Here is a 14,957-nt window from a genome sequence, read left to right as displayed (position 1 = left end):
AGAGCCATTTACATCCTGATTTATGCTCCCAATAGGAACGGATTGATTGTTGTGGGGAAAATGTGGCTATCTTGTTTTTACTTAGGGAAAACTTATAGCGATATGAGAATAAAAATGGCATTCTTCGAAAGCATTTTCTTTTTCTCCGTCATAAATTCCCTACTATTTGTCTCATTACATTTTATTACTTTTTTACCACCTGCAGGTTTCAACATTTTCCATGCTCTTTGGAGCCCATGGAAAGACAATGGACATGGACGTGTTTTTAATATGGTCTAAGATAGCTTCTTTTTCGTGAATTCATGTTACTCAAGAAAAATCTGATGCATTCCAATCTCTCCTTGACTTGTCAGTGTTTGTGGTATGATAAAGTCAAATAAAAAGATATTGGAAACCAAAAAAAACAAAAACAAAAACAAAAAACCCCCCAAAACACCCCTGAGTTTTAATTCTGATTCTGATTTTGCCACTTTGAGGATGGATTTCTTTTTCTTTTATGAATTGAGGCTCGTGATGACTACTACCTGATCAGGTGGAAGATAAAATGAGGTGATGCACATAATACTTAGCCCATGGTAGGTACTCAATACATTTACATCATTCCTCTTACTTTCTTTGCCTTAGTGTGATGTTCTTAGTGTGATTTTCTTTTCAAATATAAATGCTAGTTTACGAGTAAACATGACATCTTTGAAACAATCTGCATGCACATTTTGGTGCATAAAAATGGAAACTAAACCTAGTGATTTTCTCTATTAATTATTTAATTATTCCTATTGAAAAAATCATGTGTCCACACATTGGGGAGGCACTTGCTTTTCATTCCAGATGCCTGCATGTTTTAGTGAAGTAATGTCATTTAAAATAATCATAGAGCACAGGCCTCACAAATACATACAAACCAGATATTAGAATGAATTAATATACCTGGTTTATTCAGAGTGTCTCTGCCTGCAGAAGGTTGACACCAGGACAAAACCTGTGTATAGGAAATGCAGGAACTTGGGCCAAGAGATATAAAACAGAGAGAGAAGGGTGAAGAGTGAGAGCATTGCATCATGCAAAATAGTTCAGCATGGTCAAGAAACTCACCACAATAATCCTAGTGCATGAGAGTTTGGAAGCAGATGGTGGAATGACAATACAATAGGAAAACATCAAGAACAACCAAAGACTATGAGAAATTAGAGATAGAGCAACAATCAAAATCGGGCCATTGCCTAGGCACAAAGTAACCTTTTCTTTTGGCTGGAGAAATGGGAAATTAATGCTAAAACTCCTTAAATATATGAAGGAGGGAAAACATGGAAATCAGCTTACCAAGTTTAACATGTTTCAAGTTTAAGGTAATGTTAGATTTGGCACCGTTTACGTAGCGGGCACATACTCTTCCTCTAAAAAGAGTGCTTAACAAACAAATATGTAATAGTTTAGAATTTTCTATGAAAAATAAGTGAAAAGTAAAAATTGATGGAATTTAATATATGTGGCCCATCAATATTCAGTTAAAACTATTTTGGGTACATCATCGGTAGTGTAATGGGTCTTAACATATTTTAAATCACTAATATTCTAACTAAACTCATAATGGAGGCCTTTGATTGAATAATTAATATCAAAAATTCTAACTGGCATCAAGAATATATTGGCTATGAGGAAATGATGAAAAGTTTTATTAAAATGGACTTTTATCAGAGGAACTAAGTGACATAAAGATGATACGGCAGTAGCATTAACCCCCTGATCTCAGCTGTTTGGCATCTTAAGGTGGTATTACGTGCTAGGGCTTTTTGCATTTTTCAGGAAGTTTGAGTTGACAATGGAGACATCTTAATCTCACAAAGAATTAAATTGCTGCCAATTCATCATTTTGTCCTCTGCATTAAGAGGGAGGTGGTGTCACAGAGGCCTATCAACCAGGCAGCTGACTCTACAGGGCAGGGGAAGTAGAGACTAGATTTCCAATAGAGGGAGCCTGAGGAGAAAGGATCTGAAGTCGAATCTAGTGGGGAAAAAGAGCTTATTGATTTTTAAAAGGCATTAAACTCTGTCAAAAGCAGATATGCAGGAGATACAATCTAGACAAGTTCTTCAGCTCATCTTAGCATTCCTGCAAAGTCAGAGCAGCAACCACAGGCATGAACCCTGAAAGGTGGCTTTTCATGGCAAGAAAGGGCAGTTCAGATAAAGTTGTGCCACTAGGAAGGTGCCAGAGAGATTGGCCATGACTTGCCATATCTAGATGAAGTGTGACAGGCCTCTGCCTAGAGAGTTATGGACAAGGACTACTTCTAGCTGAAATGACCTCAAACCCCGGTTGAACATTCTACTGGCTGCCAAGACTGCAGGGGGCAGTATATATAATCTCATGAAGGGTCTTATTTGACATACTGGTCTTGTGGCAGAGAGAAGTACTCAGGTAGTGTAGGGACTTTGTCAACTTGTACAGACCCAGATGGCCAACTCCCACATTTACACCAGACACACTCATGCCACACCAGACACACTCACGCACCTATACACCAAATGTGCTGTTATTCGTTTCCATTGAAATCATTTCATCATTAGATTAGCTTCAGTAAAGACCAGTACCGTGGCATTGGTGGAAATCTTTGCAGAACTCGAATGTCACTGCCACTTGTTTAGCAAGTGCCATAAAATACTGTAGGTTGCCAATGTAAAATTCAATAGCTGTGAGCAGAGCAGAGGCTAAATGGAGAAGAGAGCAAAAGAAATCAGAGAGAGTGAGTGTCTCTAAGCAGTGAGGTAAATGACAAGCAAAGACGCAGAAGATGCCCAGACAAAATGCTCTGGGCGATAACATATGTAGTAGGCGCTGGGCATGTTGCAAGCTTTCAAGTTAGCCATGCACTTGTGATTGGAGTCTTCCTGGGGATGGGCAAAAACATATGTAGAAAGGAAGGCTGAAACTGACAAAATGAACCAACTGAAATGTTAAAGCAGAAGTATGTTCTTATGGCGTGTTCTTCTGATCTGAACACAATCCTACCCAATACTAAAACACTGGGAACGCACTTGGAAAGCAAGTTTATTTTGGGTTCCTCAGCAGCAAGCATAAGCTGTTTGCTCCTTCTAAAGTTGCTCATTCTACCAGAACTCAGTTCTAGTGTGTTGCTTCTCATTACATAGCCAAGTAAAGCTGCTGGAGAGGTTCAGATAGATGTTTTCTTCCCCCTTAAGTAACTTACGTAATATGGGTTAGGGCAACATCAGGACTGGAAACCACATGTAGCCTGAGCAGACCTTGGTCTCACATCAGTCTCGGGAAAGAGAATCTCTCTCTCTCTCTCTTTCTCTCTCTCTGGGAGTGCTCATGGAGAGCTTTCCACCAGAAAATTTATCGTCATTTGTTTCTTCTGAGTAGATGTTATTCTTAATCTTAAAGAACCAAAGTACCAATTTGCAGATACTGCTTTTCAACTCTCAGGAGTATTCTAACAAAATAGGATTCTCTTTTTGGTAGGCAAAGTATATTGCTTAATGTTCATCTAGCAATTACGCATTAAACTGTTCATATTTCAAGGGAAGGACTCGAGGGAACAGGAAAAGAATTGATTTTATGACAGTATTACAGAGATGGTTGAAAGGCATTACCTAACCTGTATATTAGTAATGTTCTGTGTCATATACAAAGATGAATAAGACACAGTCTCTGTCCTCAAAAGCACTTATAGTTTAGTGAGAAAGACAGGCAGGGGAGTAAATAATACAAGGAAGTGTGATAATTGCAGAGTTTGGATATGACTCTGAGCTGAATAACCTTAATTCCAGAGGTTAAACATATATACCTAAAGCCAGACTGCTTGGGTTCAAATCACAGATATGCCACTTCTAACTGTTGAACTTGGACAATTTTACTTACTTTTTCTATGCCTGCATCTTTGCCTATGAAGTGAGGATATTAATAGGGTTGCTATTGAGTCATAGGGTTGCTATAAATATTAAATCAGTAGATGCAAAGCATTTAGAACAGTGCCTGGCACATGGTAAGTGCTTAATAAGAGATAACTATTTAGAAGTCTGAACTTTTATTGATCCTAGGGAAAAGAGATATTCTCACAAAAAATCAGTACTTATATTGGAAAACAGTGCCCTGAAATAGTCAAGAAAGCTTGGGAGGAATTCTTTCCCATAACTTATACAAAAACAAATCTAGTCTCATACGTATACCAATGTATTAAAAACCTACTATATCCATGGTCCTATGTTAGGTCCCGGTGATGGGTGTAAAAAAAAAATGATGGGTATAAAACAATGTCTTTATTTCAAGGCATTTAAATAAAGGGGCTGGAAAGGGGCAGCAAAGAATCATAATCTGATTCAAGGTGTTTTCAGTGGCACTGGAAAGGTGCCAAACAAATGTTATGAAAATTAAATGGAAGACTAGCTAAAGAAAGATGACAGAGGGCTTGGGTTTTGGCCTGGAGACTCTGAGGTCCCTTGGAAGTAGAAGGATGGATGTGTCTAGCAGGCAGTTATAACCGGGGTCATGGTAAAAATGTTAGCCAGATTCATTTTGGAATTCTCATCATAGTGATGAGAACTGAATCTGTAGCAATGGAGGAGAGTGCTCCGAAGCCTGGACCGAGAGGTTAGAGTGTCAGTTAGATGGTGTGGAAATAGAGCCAAAAGGTATAGGTCACTTTTCCCTTGTAGAAAATGTGGGAACTGAAGGAAGAAGGAAGGTTGAGGGAAGGTCTCTGTTCATTGGGTAAGTCTTGCCACCTGAGCCTTGCTTAGCTATGAATCGTTATAGCTGTATGCTCAGCACTGCCCGGTCCTGAGCCAACAGGAGTATCTTAACAGCATCTCAGGATTTCCTCTTACCAGTAAACAGAATGCTGTTCCCATAACGTATCTGTCCTGGGAATAAGAGCATCATGCTCAGCCTTCCTGGCTAACTCACATTGGTTATGGTCTCCACCATAGGGGAGATTTGAGACTTGAACCTAAGTCTTGTTGGATAGGGGTCATGGCCTTTTGCCTAGACTTGAGTTAGCATCCTGTATCCCATCTATAAAAATTGCTGTCTCCTAGCATGTCCATAACAGCTTGCCATTCAGATCATCTCAACTTGCTATGTCCTCTTGCCCCTGACCATCTAGACCAGGGATCCCCAACCCCTGGCCATAGACAGGTACTGGGCCGTGGCCTGTTAGGAACTGGGCCACACAGCAGGAAGTGAGCAGTGGGCTAGCGAGTGAAGCTTCATCTGTATTTGCAGTCGCTCCCTAGCACTAGCATCACCACCTCAGCTCCACCTCAGATCACCAGGCATTGGATTCTCAGAAAGGTTGGGGATGGCTGATCTAGACTACTGGTCATTTCCCAGAGTTGGCTAATCCTTCAGCCTCAGTTATACCCCCAGCATACTTCCATGCAGCTATTGGCTCTCTCCTTCACAATGTGGGATTCTCAGCAAATTGTGGGGCCGAGTCTCCGCATTTATAGTAGTAGGTGGTGGGGGAGAGCAATTGCGAAAGGGCTTAAAGATGTAGTCAAGTTCAGAGGTGGTTGATGGTGCAGGGTCCCTGAGATGCCAGTGAGAATGAGCTCTTTTGTCATTGGGTTTGACTCATTCACAGAACATGCCTTCCCCAGAGATTAAATTAGAAAGAGCTAACAATATATTTTTAAAAAATATGTCAGGAAGGCTCTTTACTAAGGGTTTTGCTTGTATTACTGTATGCAATGCTCATACCAGCAGTATACAGCGGCCCTAATATCATCCCCAATTTGCAGATGAAAAAACTGAGCCTGGAGCAGTTAGATCACTGGCCCAAGGTCACACAAGTGAGAAGTGATGGATGGGGCTGTATTGATGGCCTGATTCCAAGTCCTGTCCTCATCGTCCCCCCTCAGGAAGTGTGGGTTAGAGAAGACACAGCAAGTCTGAACTGTGGGGAGCAGCAGTTGAGGAGCGCATGTTGACCGTCTCAAGGTCATAAAGAAAAGGAAGTGAGGTCAACTCTAGAAATGGGGCTTGTGGGCTTTATAGAAATTCACAGGAGTAGAAAAGGGTTGGCATGGCCACTGTGGGATAGTCAGGGGGAGTCGACAGCACAACTAAAAGTTTCTGGACAGCAGCAGGGGCCCAGCTGGGGCTGGATAATGTGAATTTTGTAGTGGAACCGATGAATGCGGTTTTATGAGTTTCTTCAGCAACCTTTTGCCACCCATGTATGTAGGACTGCAGAAGAGATGTGGAGTCTTTTTGCTCACTCCTTAGGACTCTACATTTTACTTCAAGCCCGGAAGAGGAACATCATGTGCTGACGCACTGAGCCATCTGTAGAAAAGTGAAAAGGGGATCCCATGGGGCCAGGGATGGGCCAGGTGGAAATGATGGAGGCTTGAGATGGGAGCGTAGAGTTCACTGCTGAAGGGACTGACCCCAAGGAAGCCTGTAAAATCAGAACGGAGCCAGAGAGAATTGAAAAAGGCTGGGAGGCTAAAGTGAAAAAGAAGCTGTTTGCAAAAATGCATACACTGATGTCTCACATTATAGTAGCCTAGGAAATAGACCCTTCCCTACTCACCCAGGGCGAGTAATAATTTGTGTCAGGCAAGGATAAGGGAATGTTGATCGCATTCTATTTACTACCAAAGGAAATCCAGGGCTGGACAGGATGGTAAAACACTGGCCCTGGTAAAAGCCTGGTGTTTGCTAACGAGGTTGTATTACAACCATGCTCTGCTTTCCAAAACAGCACCCTCAGGAGAAAAGAAATAAAGCCATTTTTCTTCAGAGGCAGAAGATTTAACATTGCTTAACAATAACACTTAACATCGCTTAGCCCTTAGCCTCAGGCGATCTCATAACTACTAAGTGCTAGGAATTGTCTTTTTCCTGGGCTGGCTAAGGCTCTGGCTTTATTTTGTGAAGTGTCATTTAGCCTGGCAGCAGGCTGCATGGGCCTGCTTTAAAGATGACAGAGTTCCATGAAAGCATAGCAGGGTGCCCCTTGACCTGGGCTCCTCACCAACTCCATGCCCACTGGGAAGCATTTTCTCTCTGTGTCAATGGCTCCAAATTTGGCATATAAATCAACATTATTAAGTTTATCTTAAAAACTCCTGTGATGTTCTCCACAAATAACACAGGAACCAAATCAGTCAGTAGCATATTAAGTCCCCTATAAGATTGACCACTGACTCCCTATAGATAGAAGTAATCCTGTTTTTAATTAAAAATTTAACTCCATAAATATTTTAAAGCTCCCTGTCTCTGTGACAAAGAGGGGATCCGGTGCCTACGGAGATGCACTCTCCCAACTCTCCTGGCAAAGGGGAGAGCAGTGGAGCTGCTGTGATTTAATTAAGTGGACAGTAGCATCTCCAGGGCCTGGAAGACTAGAAACCCAGGGGAAATGTCATGGGTACCGGGGGCCGAATCCGCATACCTGCTCAGAAGCCAGCGTGTGTCCCGTTTCTGCATTCTGCAGCTTGTTCGAGAAATACGAAGCCCCACCCCCATGGGCTGGAGCACATTGTTGAGGGTGCTCTGCATCTTCCTTTTAGATACTGAGATGAAAACTAGAGTTTGAGGGCTCCCCGCTCCGCATTTAAAAACCAGTGCCAGAGATGTCTCATGCATTTGTTGGAGCCCTATTCATTCTCCATCATGGCTACTTCTAGTTGCCAGGTAGCTACAAAGGTCTGTTTGCCCGTGCAGCTGATCACTCTTACCCTTGTGTATGTGTGTGAGTGGACTGTTTGTCAAATTTGTTTTCCATCTAAGATGCTTCCATTCAGCTACAGTTATATTCTGGGCCTGGCAGGATTTTATCAATTCATACGTTGTAATGATAGCTCCAGAGCCACAAACAGCACAAATGTATAGCCTTTGTCAGAAAACTCCCTCCACGATATTTAATCCTAAAATAGACTTGTTTAGATTCAGCCATGATTGAGTATTTTAGGGCTTATTAGTAACAAATAAATAAGGGTTGGAAATTCAGAGGACTTTGTGTTAGTAATGTAATCTAAGCACTGTTGCATCGTCATCAGCGGTTGATTTGCTACCTCCTGTCCTGGGCGGCAGGGTCTGGAGGATGGACTGGCACTGTTTTTCCATTCTCCATATTCTTAGGGCCTGATATATAGCAGATGATTGGAAGATATATAGGGAATAAATGAATAATTGTAATTCACAGAATTTTCAGTGCTACTTCTCTGCTTTTGATTTGTACCAAAAAAAAAAAAAAAAAAGCCATTTCCTCAGTCTGAGTTCAGGTTGGCCAGGAAGACGTTAAACTGTTTCCAGTTTTCCTTTTTTTCTTCCCTTTCATAAGAACATACTACTTTCCATCTGCCTTAACCACAATTTCCATACGTTCAACATTGAAAGCCAGAAATTTTATATTTAAAACAAATTTTGGAGACGACTACCATCTTTTTAAAATGAAAACATAATACTAGGCCAGGGAAAAATAGGGTGAGGAAGGAAACCAAGTGTGGGAAAAAACTATGAGACCACATATTAAAAAGGAAAACATGGAAAAAATAAAAGAGTGGTATAGAAGCTTTTAAAATATTGTATTTTGGGTATCCCACCCAATCAGTGTTAAAAATTGGTTTTCAGCTAGATTTGAGATTTAATTACTTTTGAAAATCAACATACCATTTCTAAGAGCAGATGGTCACTTAGACTACACCTATTATAATGTTCGGGACGTTAGTTTTGTAAATTTAAATTTACACGCAGAAGTATAACCAACACGCTACAAAATGGTAAATCCAGCTCTGAGTTAGCACTTTCACTCCTCAGCTTTGATGATAAAGAAGTTCTACCTAGGATACTCCCGTCTTTTTTTAAAGGAGATAGTTTATAACACTTCAGTTTTCCAGCGGGCATTAACCTCCCACCCCCAGCTCCCCGCCCCTCGCCCCCAAATTCACTAATTCTCACATTCTCAACTCATTTAACTCCCATAGTAGCTGCACTGGATGTAATCTTGGAAAGGTTTTCTCTTTGTCATGCACTACTGATAGCAGACTAAAATTATTCTTCATCTCACAGATAAGAACACAAACCTTTGAGAATTGTATCTCATTTTCAGGGGTGTCTAGTTACAGCATAAGTGGATCATGTTAGACTAGAATCACCAAGCGAACTTTTCCCACGCAGTTGTCCACCCCCCACCACCCCCCCCACCCCACTGTGTCTGTGCCTCTCAGAAATATTCGCTTATTGCCTAAAGAGCACGGTCAGATTCAAAATCAAGCAAGGAACACCTTCCCAGGTTCACATTTCTCTCCCGCTTTGTAACACCCACATGAAACCCCAAGGTTAAGGCTGGCTTGCCCTTCCTCATGGGTACCTCCTAATAGGGAATTTGCTATTTATTGTCTCTAAGTTTGGTGTAGGATGTTCCTGTGTTTAAAATACCATTTTTATAGCAGCGGCTTAGGATTTCTATTCAGTATCCAATATTCTTGCTGACATGTTCAATTGCAATGATATACTATTTTCTTCTCTTAAAAAACAACCCGCAAGTGTTTCAATTATTAGCACAGTTGTGAAAATGGCACTATGGTTGCAGCAGAAGGCAGTCAGGCAAAATTACAACATATTCCCTATCTGAAAGCCAGATTTCTGTCTCACGTAGATTTCTCTAAAGACTTTATTTGTGGGTGAGCTGGTGGTGGGGGACCCCTCAGTGGTCTACCTGGGTAAAGATGCGTACTGTCTCTCCATCCCCTCAAAGCGGAGATTGTGTGTATTTCCATCTGGACCCTTTCCAGACACCTGTGGAGAAAAAAGTAATTAGAGATGAAGATCCATTATACACCCTGGTACTGACAATGCATCTCAAAATTATAATCAGTGCACAAATGCCGCTGCCGCCTGCCAAAAATCAACCATGGGAAAGCAAGCAAGAACTCAGTATCACTATACGAATTGATGATCAAGCCACAAACATGGCATTTAACAACAAAGTCACTTCTTTCAAAAAAAAAGGGTCATTGTCAAACTGACTCCTTCCTGTCACCGCGCCAGGGATAATCTGTAGGCTGTAAGACTGCCTTTTTTTTTTTTTAATAGGCTGTAGTTTTTATAATAGCTTTAGACTTACAGAAAGATTGACTAGTACAGAGAGTTCCTATATGCCCTCATCCAGTTTCCTGTTACTAACATCTCACATTAATATGGTATGCTTCTTAAAATCAATGAATCGATATTGATATCGTACTGTTAACTATAGCCCATAGCTTATTCAGATTTTTACCTAATTTTCTTTCTATTCCAGGATCCCAAATTACTTTTACTCATCATGTCTCCTTAGGCTCTACTTGGCTATGACAATGACAGTATCTTCAAAAGCACCTTTTCCATGAAGGCTTTCTTTACTAACAGGGGTTGGTGACAACCAACTCTCTACTCCACAGCTTTTGTGAAGCCCTTCCTCACCCAAACCTCACTTAGTTCCCTCACTTAAGAATGACCAAAGAGAAGTGATGAAATATTTTCTACTTATTGTTAGTCTTTATTGTTTTTTTCCTCTTTCCTATGTACTTCCTGTGTTCACCTTTCTTTGGGTCTCTTCCATCAGCCTCTGAGATTCTGAGGGGCGGTGACTACTCTAGTAGTTTCTCAATAAAGTATGTGAGTTCCATGAATCTAAAGAACCCTTCTGTATCTATCATACCAACTAAAAAAAAGATGAACACTGACAGGTAATTAAGAGTACCCATTGACTAATCGATTCCTCACCTGTTCACATCAACACATGTGGCTTTGTAGACCACGCATGTGCCTGCTCTTGTGCTGGGGTAGCCCTCACATAATGGGCAAGGAAGGGGTAAATAGAAAATCTGGACTGTTATCATGGGGGGAAGGGAGAGTTTGCTGGGGAAGGGAGAGTTTGCTGGGAAACACAGGAAGTAACAGTGTCAAGGTGAGAAGGGGAAAATTTTCTAGGCAGTACTCAGCCTGAAAGTTATTTTCTTCCTATCCAAAGTCCCAGCTCTCTATAAAACTACCACCCAGCTTGGGCAGTGTATGTAGGGGGGGGGCGTTGTGGTGGGAGGTCTTGCAAAGCAAGTATACATACTTATTTAGCGTAAGAAAGCTATTCCTGGTGTTGAATTATTAAAAGAGGGTCTTCAGAGCGTGTCCTACAAAACCTCTTCATATTTCACCAATGCCTGGAACAGGAGTGGCTGGAGTTATCTGAAAGGGCCACAGCCCAGTGAGTCACCCAGGTAGGATGAAGATTGCACATACAAACTTAGAAACAACTACAGAGAGAGGGTTCAACACTGACCTTTCTAACAAAGACCAGAGGCAAAGATGGTATCAGACAGACGGGAAATAAATAAATGGGGCAGAAAAAGAAGTAAAGGATAGATGTGTTGTCATAATCCCCTTCTATCTAAGGTTTTAAATCTATTTTTTATGGAGGAAGAATATGAATACAAAACTACACTGAAGATTATTAATTGTGGTTGTTAGAAAACATTATGCTTGTATATCCCTAGTATGGCTGTAGCTATTTACAACTAACCTTTTTCTTGTGGCCACAAAACTGCACGTTGATGCTTTCGGCACTGATATCTGGAACTGGCCTGGCCTAATGGTGGCAGTCAACATTCTGGTGCCCCCAGGAGGCAGCACCCATATGCCTGCTGTCCTGGTGAGCCACCAGCATAACCAGATTCTGTGAGATGTAGGGTGATTCTTATCCTTAGGGAACTTTCAGTCTTGTTGAGAAGACAAGTATCAGCAATGAAATAATTAAAGAATGCTGTAGTACAATGTATGGCCGAGTGTCATTCAGGGTATTATTATTAACAGTGGCACAGATGACACCTGAAGGTGTTAGGAAAAACTTCATGGAAGTAGCAGAACATAGGCCAGGCTTCCAAAGGTGAATGACATTCTTTTACAACAAAAACTGCTCTGTTCTTCACCAATTGTGTACATATTTATGTGCTTCTCTCTATATTACAACCCCTCTAATGCAATCATTCAATTAGTGATTACCGAGTACCTACTGTATCCCAATGCCATGCGAGGGACTATATTCAAAGTGAAGAAGAGAGGCTGGATTTCTTCATTGCTTTGAATATAGAGGAGACAGGCCTGCAAACAATTATGGTACAATGAGATCACTGCTGGGTGTCAGTCTGAGGAAAAAGGCAGTGGGAGTCTGAAGAAACAGATACCAAAGTCCACCGGGGAGAGTTGAAGACAGCTTCATGTGGGTGTTGAAGCTTCATCTAAAACGTGAATATGAATGAGGAGGAGCTTTTCAGGGGGAAGAGGGTATAGGAGTAGCAGGAGAAGGCATTCTAAGCAGTGAGAACAAAAGTGAACCATGGAGCCATTAAAAAAAAGCACCGTGTTTTCTGGGAATGTCAAGATTTTGGTAAGGAAGAGACAGAGGCAATGAGGAAAAGGATATTAGTAACAACAGCAACAATACCACTGATGCTACTACTATGACTATGACCATTATTGCCACTACCACGAGTTTTTTTTTTTTTTAATTGTCTTATCTTTTAGAGCAGTTTTAGGTTCACAGCAAAATTGAAAGGAAGGTACAGAGAATTCTCATATGCCGCCTGCCTCCATTCAGGCACAGCCTCTCTCATGGTCAACATCCCTCACAGGAGTGGTACACTTGTTACAATTGATGAACCTACATTGACACATTATCACCGGAAGTCCAGAGTTTGGTGGTGTACCTTTTATGGATTTGGACAAATGTATGACACGTATCCACCATTATAGTATCGTACAGAATATTTTCACTACCCTAAAAATTCTCTGTGCTCTGCCTATTCCTCCCTCCCTACCCCCCATCCCAATCCCTGGCAACCACTGATCTTTTCATTGTCTCCATAGTTTTGACATTTTCAGAATGTCATGTAGTTAGAATCACATAGTAGTACATAGACTATTTATATTGGTTTCTTTTACCTAGTAATATGCATTTAAGTTTTCTTCACGTCTTTTCTTTTTAGCTCATTTCTTTTTAGCACTGAATAATCTTCGATTGTCTGGATGGATCACAGTTTATTTATGTATTCACTTACTGAAGGACATTTTGGTGGCTTCCAAGATTTGGCATAATGAATAAAGCTGCTGTAAACATCTGTGCACAAGCTTTTCTGTGGGCATAAGTTTTCAACTTCTTTGGGTAAATACCAAGGAAGGTGATTGCTGTGTCATATGGTAAGAGTAGGTTTAGTTTGGTAAGAAACTGCCAAACCACCTTCCAAAGTGGATGTACCATTTTGTATTCCCACCAGGAATAAATGAGAGTTCTTATGGCTCCATATCCTCACCAGCATTTGGTGTTGTCAGTGTTCCAGATTTTGGCCATTTTAATGAGTGCATAGTGTTATCTTATTGTTATTTTAATTTGCATTTCCCTGGTAACATATAATGTAGAGTGTTTTTTCATATGCTTATTTTCCATCTGAATATCTTCTTTGGTGAGGCAATGGCTCCGCTTCCACTGTTTATTCTGTCAAGAATGACTAAAGAAGTACTTGGCTGGTTTTCTTGTAGTAGTTTTGGTAGATGTACCAAACGTCACTAGTTTCTGGGGTGAAATGTAGCTTTTCTAGCTAGCTTTGGAGTTGGTGGCATTAGAGGTGGCACCTTCCTGATTGTGGCACCTTCCTAATTATGGTGTCTCTTGATAAAGGCATTGATGTGTGGCTGTGGAGCCAAGACTTCCTGTTTAGAAGCATCAGCAGCTCCCTTGGTAGCCTGGTTCTGTAATGTGTCTTGGGAATTTATCTCTGAAAGCTTATCCAAGAATTCGTTTCTTTAGACTTCCTTATGATTCTGTATGCTCATTAATATGGTGAAATAAATTTATTCTTGCTTAAACTAGGTAGCGTGGATTTTGTTCTTTGTAAGTAAATGATGACTCATGTCTGCAACAGTGTATGTTGGAATTGGCAATGAGATGGTGATTGGTGCTTTATCGAGAGTGATTTCAGTGTATTGATGGAGAGAGAGAGAACCAGACTATGGTGTTGAAAATCTTTATCGTTTTCTAATAACTAAATAAATACTGGTTGTATTGTATTATGCTCTTATGCTCAGAAAATGAGATTAATACTTTCAAGTAAATAAACATTTGTTAGTGTCTGCTAAGTAGAGTCACATGCTAAGCATTGTAAGACACCGAGATGAGAGAAAATCCTCTCCCTCAGGGACACGCCGTTAATGGAAATAATGGGAATAAATTTGTGATCCATTATTTAAAAAAAAAAAAATTTAACTGTTTTTTTTCTCCCTAAATGATTATTGTGGAAAACCATCACAGATGACCTCTGTTAACACTTATAAATATATACATATTTTAATGGTATATAGAGTTTTTCCTCAACTGTTTATTATTTGCATTTTCCTGTGCTATTAGAAATATTTCACAAACATGAATAATCATGGCTATATAATATCCCATTGGTGGATAAATCCTAATTTATCTAATCTCCTCCTACAATCTGATCAACTCTTAATATCTCAAACAGAAATGGTGAAAAATAAAGATTATTGTGTTGGGTACAAAGCTTCTTGCAGCTAGAAGGCTACCGAAGAGAAACTAATTATAAGTTGCAGTTAGGTCCTTAGGAAGTCAGGCCACTTTAGGAGGGAGGGAGGGGAGAGAGAACAGGCACGGGCATTTATAAGCTCATTTCTCATTTGCGCTGTGCGCAACTATACTCAGAAATGTTCCTGCTTGAAGAACTCCTTATTAGGTAATTTCCCTGATCACAAAAAAATAAGGTCAGTGGCTTTGATCCAATTAATTTTTTTAAAAGAAGCCCTTTATCTCACTTGGTATCATGCAGGTTTTTTTTTTTTTTTTAAATGTAATGACCTAAATATATGTCTGATAGAAATAATCTTGACTCAAGCCATAACAGAAACTTACTCTTTTCCACAACACTGTAATGTTAGAACTTAT

General features: G+C 40.4%; 1 protein-coding gene across 9 annotated transcripts in view; it reads right to left on the bottom strand.

The window, feature by feature from the left end:
- The window catches only part of PARD3B (par-3 family cell polarity regulator beta), a 901,201-nt gene that overhangs the window by 42,667 nt on the left and 843,577 nt on the right, over positions 1-14,957 (bottom strand). For 8 of the 9 annotated variants that reach the window (XR_005649078.1, XM_039844925.1, XM_039844928.1 and 5 more), the window contains one exon: positions 9,693-9,772. The exons of the other annotated variant lie outside the window; for it this stretch is intronic. Coding sequence is in view for 7 of the 8 variants with exons in the window: in XM_039844925.1 (XP_039700859.1) it covers positions 9,693-9,772 (80 nt within the window). In the remaining variant the exon portion in view is untranslated. The remainder of the gene's footprint in view (positions 1-9,692; positions 9,773-14,957) is intronic. 9 annotated transcript variants of the gene reach the window in all.

The sequence above is a fragment of the Pteropus medius genome, unplaced genomic scaffold (assembly GCF_902729225.1).
Source record: "Pteropus medius unplaced genomic scaffold, Ma_sr-lr_union100, whole genome shotgun sequence".
NCBI lineage: Eukaryota > Metazoa > Chordata > Mammalia > Chiroptera > Pteropodidae > Pteropus > Pteropus medius.
This window is presented reverse-complemented; position numbering and strand designations above follow the sequence as displayed.